The sequence below is a fragment of the Lontra canadensis genome, unplaced genomic scaffold (genome assembly GCF_010015895.1).
Source record: "Lontra canadensis isolate GAN:19392208 unplaced genomic scaffold, GSC_riverotter_1.0 scaffold94, whole genome shotgun sequence".
Classification (NCBI taxonomy): domain Eukaryota; kingdom Metazoa; phylum Chordata; class Mammalia; order Carnivora; family Mustelidae; genus Lontra; species Lontra canadensis.
Genome location: NW_022631088.1, coordinates 4,350,402 through 4,357,140, shown reverse-complemented (window position 1 = coordinate 4,357,140; position 6,739 = coordinate 4,350,402). Strand labels below are relative to the sequence as shown.

Sequence of the window (6,739 nt, the reverse complement as noted above, 5' to 3'; positions counted from 1 at the left end):
TGGACGGGGGGCCATGGGTCATCCTGCCGCCCTCCCACGCGCTCCCTTGCCGAGGCCTCGGTGCCCCCCATTTCCACGCCGGGAATCTCCTGAAGGGACAGCCCAGGAACCTGCCCCGGGATACGTGGGAGGCGCTGCAGCTGATGAGGAGGGGCCTGAGGCGAGGACAGGCGCCCCGGGTCGGAGGAGACGCGGGGGCTTGTGCGTCGGCCCTCCCGGGGAGGGGTGCACCGGACGCGGAAAACGACGCCCCGCCCGCCGCGAACGACTCCACGCTGCGCGGGCCCGGCTCGGGCGGTCGCACGCGCGCCCGCATCCCCGCGTGGCGAAGGCGCGCGCCCGGTAGCCGCGAGCGGGGCGGGGCCGGGGGCGGGGCGGGGCCGGGGAGGTGCGCGGCCGCCGGAAGCGCCTTTCCCGGAAGGCACCGAGGCGGCGCCGGCCTTCGGGGGCGGTGTCGGCGATGGCGGCTGGGCGGCGGGAGCTCTCTGCCTAGCCCGAGGAGCCGCGCCGCTGGAGGATGGCCTCGCTCGGGCCGGCCGCTGCAGGCGAGCAGGTGTCGGGGGCCGAGGCGGAGCCGGGCGCCGCGGGGCCTCCGTCGCCGCCGCCGCCGTCCTCTCTGGGGCCCCTGCTGCCCCTGCAGCGGGAACCGCTGTACAACTGGCAGGCGACCAAGGCGTCGCTGAAGGAGCGCTTCGCCTTCCTCTTCAACTCCGAGCTGCTGAGCGATGTGCGCTTCGTGCTGGGGAAGGGCCGCGGCGCCGCGGCCGCCGGGGGCCCGCAGCGCATCCCCGCGCACCGCTTCGTGCTGGCGGCCGGCAGCGCCGTCTTCGACGCCATGTTCAACGGCGGCATGGCCACCACGTCGGCCGAGATCGAGCTGCCGGACGTGGAGCCCGCCGCCTTCCTGGCGCTGCTGAGGTGAGCGGCTCCCCGCTGGCCGCGCGCGCCGGCCTGTCGCCTCCGGGCCGCCGGCGGTCGGGGCGCCGTTCCGCGTCTGCGGCCGCTCAGCGAGCCCTTCGGGTGCGCTCCGGGCGTGGGGCCCGGCCTCGGGGCTGCGGCGGGGCCCAGCTGGGCCCGGGGCCTGCTGACGTAGTTTTGTTTAGGTTTTTGCCGAGGAGAGGGGGAGAGCGGAAAAGTCGCGTGGGACCGAGGGCCTTTGTGTGTGTTTGAGGTCCTGACTCGGGTTTCGCTGTTAGTGTGTGTCTGAGTTGTCGGGGCCTGGGGAAGCGAGTACCGGGACAGGTAGGCGCGGCCGTTCCTGCCGCCGCGGTTCTGCAGACAAGGTCACATTCGCTTAAAAGCGAAGCCAGCCTCCGGTGTTCTTAGGCGTTTGCTTTTGGCTTACTTGGGGGTAATACATTGACTTCTGATTAATTGTGGTTAACGGAAGGGAGCCAATCGTTTGGCATTATTAGCTTGTATTTAGGAAAGTCCGGTTGGGGAGCTGTAGGTGGTGTTTTCCACACTTTTACAAGTGGGATCGGGGCCCGGAAAAGTCAAGTGACTGGCCAGGGTAACAGCAACCTCATAAGGAAGACCATGCGTGCTTCATTACATCGAGAGGGTTTTAGCTGCCTGACGACAGTGTGTCACCAAAGTAACACAGTCTTGGTTGGTACAGAGGCGAAAAACAGACCAGTGAACAGGCACATAGTTCACGAAGGCTCAAAGCTCAATCAGGAAGCTCAGTGGGAAGCTGAATATAAACTTAAACCAAGTAGAAAATATCAAGATCCCATAAATGATAAAGGGCAGGATAGATAGGTAGAGAAAAATACAGCTAATTAACAAAGAATGTTTAACCTCAGTAATTAAAGAAGTGGAAATTAAAAGCAAAGCACTTTTTCTCCCAATATTTAACTTTTTAAAAGATTGTATTTAGGGGCGCCTGGGTGGCTTAGTGGGTTAAGCCTCTGCCTTCGCCTCAGGTCATGATCCCAGGGTCCTGGGATCGAGCCTGCATCGGGCTCTCTGCTCAGCGGGGAGCCTGCTTCCCTCTCTCTCTGCCTGCCTCTCTGCCTGCTTGTGATCTCTGTCTGTCAAATAAATAAATAAAATCTTAAAAAAAAAAAGATTGTATTTATTTGGGAGAGCAGAGCAGGGATGAGGGGCAGAGGGAGAGAGAGAGGGAGAAGCAGACTCCCCGCTGAGCAGAAAGCCTGATGTAGGCCTCAATCCCAGGACCTCAGGATCGTGACCTGAGCCCAAGACAAATGCTTAAGTGACTGAACCACCCAGGAGCCCCACCTCAGTATTTTAGAGATCTGTTGGAAAAGTCCTCTCTGATAAAGGAGGTGGTAAAATAGTTTGGCACTATAGATCCCCCCCCCCCCAGTATTCAGGTACTGTACAAAATGTTGTATATAAAAATGTTTACGGCTGGATTATTACAGTAAGTGAGGAGGTAGTCAGCTGGACGGAATGGTTAGATAAACAGCCATAGGGGCCCTCGAGCCGGGGTAATGCGACTGAGTGTGCTACTGATGAAGACTAGGTGACGCTGTTCACATGGGAAACCTGTATAATACATAGCACTTTAAGCTGTGTGTGCTGGGAATAAAAGTGAGAAGGAGCAGAGCCAGCGCGTGCCCAGAGATATGGAGAGAAGGAAGCGCACCTGAATGCTACCTGAAAGCATCGGAGTGCTAAGATGATAATTGCCTTTTTTTCCTTCTTTTTGTTTCGCATATTTTCTGTAGTTTAGTTAAATTATATTTATAAAGAGAGAGAAAAAAGCCAGCTCAAAAGCTAGGATCTAGGTCTTTTTGGTTTTGGTTTGGCATTGACAGGAGGATTGGTTTTCTATACCATAGGTGTTTAAAGGGATTTGTTGGTCTAGCTGCGTTGCATCCTGGAGAGCTTGTTAAATGTGCAGATCTCCTCCCTCCCTCCTTGAAGTATTGTAATGTTTAGAGGTGGGGCCTTGAGAGCATTTTTAATACTCTCTGTAAATACTAATAATACCAGCTAAATCTGAGAGCCACTGATCAAAAAAGACTGCCGAGTTTTTTCCTTTAAAACTAGAGATGGGTAGAGTAAGAACGAAGAGGGAAAAATGTTTAGTTGGTGTTTTCACTGAAGCTGGTGGTCACTCAGTCCTTTCCTGTCAACAGAAAGTAAGTGACTTAATTTCAAAGTCCTTGAAATTCTCCTGTGTTCAGCGGGTCCTGGTTTTTGTCCTTCTTCAGATTCCAGTCATTATTCTGGTCTGAAATGATATCTGGCCTGATTGTTACATGATACCTGGACCGTAAGGTATTGGCCGGCCGTGGAGCGCAGATGCTGTCCTTACCTACTGTTGTGTGACACACAGGTGTCTCATAGTTCGTACTTGCTGAGTGGGGAAAACAAGTTAGCTTGGGCCTGTTTTCATTATGTTTACAGATTGAATTAGTGAATGTTATAAAAACCTGCTTGTTTTGATCTGCCTGACCTTGAAGTGATGGTCTTCGTTGTTCATTGGAGAAACGCTGTGTGCCCCTGTGCCAGTCCCTGTTTCAGATGTTGGATACGGCAGTGAACAAGCAAAGTCCCTGCCCTCAGGTAGTTTATGATCTAGTAAGGAGAAGCAAAGATAAAATGTCAAGTACTGATAAATATTTTAAAGAAAAATGATCCAGCTCTGAGGGTAGGAGCATTCTAAGCAAGGCAAAGCATGTCGGAGGTCCTAAATTTCTCCTGCGGGAGGAACTTCAAGAATAAACCAGTGCTGTTTGAGCAGAATGAATCGGGGGAAAAGTGGTAGAAAATGAGTTCCAAAGGAGAGGCTGGACAAGGTTGTGCCGGGCTGGATAGCCTGTGGAAGGACTTTGGTGTGTGGTGAGAAACATTTGGAGAGTTTTCAGTGCGGATGTGATATGATCTGGTTTACATTTTTAAAAACTCATTTGGGCAATTGTTTGGAGATTAGACTGGGGAGGAAATAAAATGGGCATCAGGGAGTTGAATTAAGATGCTTTTGCAGTAGTCCAGGCAAGAGGTATGCTACTGGGTTATATCTACCAGCTTGGGAGTGATAGACGGGATAAAAAGCGGTCAGACTGTGGATATATGATTGATCTTTGAACTACGTGAGTTTGAACTACGTGGGCTTACGTATACGTGGATTTTTTTCCCCACCAAATGCAGTATAGTACTGTAAATGTATTTTCTCTTCCTTAGGATTTTCTTTCTCAAAAAAAAAAAAAGAAAGAAAGAAAAGAAAAAGACTTTATTTATTTGAGAAAGAGAGACAGGATGAGTGAGAGGGAGAGAGAAGCTGAAGCAAACTTCACACTGAGCACAGAACCGAACATGGGGCTTGATCCCACAACCACAGAGATCGTGACCCAAGCTGAAACCAAGAGTCCAGTGCTTTACTGACTGAGCCACCCAGGCGCCCCAATGCATTTATTTAAAAAAATTTTTTAAAGATTTTATTTACTTATTTGAGAGAGAGGGAGAGAGAGAACACGCACAGGCAGGAATAGAGGCAGAAGGAGAGGGAGAAACAGATTGCTCACCGAGCAGCCCCGATGTGGGGCTCCATCCCAGGACCCTGGGATCATGACCCAAGCCAAACCCAGACGCTTAAACAACTGAGCCACCCAGGCACCCCTTCTTCCTTAGGATTTTCTTGATGACATTTTCTTTTCTCTAGCTCACACAATTGTAAGAATACAGTATATAATAATACAACATACAATATAATGTATTAATTGTTGTCGATATGTCTTCTGGTCAACAGTAGGCTACTGGTAAAGTTTTGGGAGAGTTATATGCAGGTTTTCAGCCATTTGGAGGGAGGGGGATAGGGAGTGGAGGCCATGCCCCTAATGGCAGTGTTGTTTAAGGGTTAACTGTATTTTGTAAAGGTAGAACCAAGAAGACTTCTAAGGCATTCAAAAAGAGTACAGCCAGAAATATGAACCTGGAGTTGAGGGAAGAGCTTCTTGCTGAACATAAATTTGAAAGCTAAGAGTGAATGGTCTTTAAACCATAAGACCAAATGGGGTTACCTAGGGAGGGGATGCAGTTGTGAAAAGAGGTGCCAGGATGAGCCCTGGGGGCCTCCACTGTGTGGAGGTGTAGCTGAGGAGAATAAGATGACACTGAGACACCGCTGTCAGTGAATTAGACTGGAAAGCAAGGAGCCTGGGATCTTGAAAGTCAAGTTGAAGAAAGTGTTTCAACCCAGAGGGAGTCCTTAATGAATGAGTCAGTAGTGATCCAAAGGTTCTTATGCACGATCTTATGGTTTTCTGTAATTTAAGATCAAGTTTTTGCCATAGCTTTTTAAAATTTTTACTAAATATAACCTAAATTAGGTTAGAAAACCTTTAATCTTTAGGGTGGGGGGAAAGGAGTAGTTTAATGACGTATCATTTCTCTTGTGCTCTTGTCCTTAAAGGTAGTAAATGAGGGCTGAAAGGTTCATTTTAAAATACAAAGAATTAGGGCACCTGGGTGGCCCCAGTTGGTTGAGCCTCTGACTCAGTTTCAGCCCAGGTTGTGATCTCAGGGTCTTGGGATCACCCTCAGCATTGGGCTCTGCGCTCGGTGGGGGTTCCACTGGGGGTGCTCTCTCTCCATCTCCCTCTGGCCTTCCCCGCAGCGCACGCATACTCTTTCTCTCAAATAAATGGATAAGTCTTTCTAAAAAAATACAAAAACCTGTAGTAATTGACTAATTTTTAATTATATTTTATAAACCTTGGCTTATTTTTTTATTATAGCAATTTTAATAATTAAATAGAAGGTAAGAAACTTATAAGTAAAATATGAACCAACATGGTTCCTGGATTTTTAAGTAGTCTGTTTTCTCATTAGAAGTGAGTATGGTTCCTCAGTTGTGTTACATAGAAACTTGTACTGAATTGTCTAGTCACTTAACACGTACTGATTAATGCTTAGCCATGTGCCCACACGAGCTGAGTATTGTAGAAAAATGCACATAGAAAGTATGGGAAACACAGAGTTCCATTTCTTACCTTTTTTTTTTTTTAAAAGATTTTATTTATTTGACACAGAGTGTGAGAGCACAGGTAGGCGGAGCGGCAGGCAGAGGGAGGGAGAAGCAGGCCCTCCAATGAGCAGAGAGCCCGGTGCGGGGCTCGATCCCAGGACCCCGGGATCATGACCTGAGCCGAAGGCAGCTGCTTAACTGACTGAGCCATCCAGGGGCCCCCCCATTTCTTATTGTTAATGAACATCATTTATTACTTGCATTGCTCCAGAAAGAATTTAAAATATCTTAAAAAAACACAAAAGGTAAGAAATAAAGCGAAGATGAAGCTAATATAAAAATGCATGCTATAGGTAAGCTAGAAATTTAAATTTTTTTAAAGGTTTATTTATTTATTTATCGCAGATCACAAGTAGGCGGAGAGGCAGGCAGAGAGAGAGAGAGGGGGAAGCAGGCTCCCTGCTGAGCACAGATCCCAGATGAGGGGCTTGATCCCAGGACCCTGAGATCACGACCTGAGGTGAAGGCAGAGGCTTAACCCTTTGAGCCACCCAGGTGCCCCTAAATTTAATTGTTTTAAAGATTTTATTTATTTGACAGAACAAACATAAGTGGGGGGATCGGCAGAGGGAGAGGGAGAAGCAGGCTCCCCATCAAGCAGGGACCCCAATGCGAGGCTCATTCCCAGGGCTCCTGGATCATGACCAGAGCCAAAGGCAGTTGCCTAATCAGCTGAGCCACCCAGCACCCCTACAAATTTAATTTTAGTTGTTTAGCAGCTAACGGAGAAAGAGA

At 49.3% G+C, this 6,739-nt stretch overlaps 1 protein-coding gene across 2 annotated transcripts in view; it reads left to right on the top strand.

Annotated features, from left to right (window-relative positions):
* Positions 1-429: 429 nt before the first annotated feature.
* BTBD1 (BTB domain containing 1) overlaps positions 430-6,739 on the top strand; it is a 38,872-nt gene continuing 32,562 nt past the window's right edge. Inside the window, exon 1 of one of the 2 annotated variants that reach the window (XM_032836986.1) lies at positions 430-918. In XM_032836986.1, the coding sequence (XP_032692877.1) occupies positions 518-918 (401 nt within the window). In that variant the 5' untranslated portion in view covers positions 430-517. The remainder of the gene's footprint in view (positions 919-6,739) is intronic. The other variant, XM_032836985.1, reaches the window with a different exon arrangement.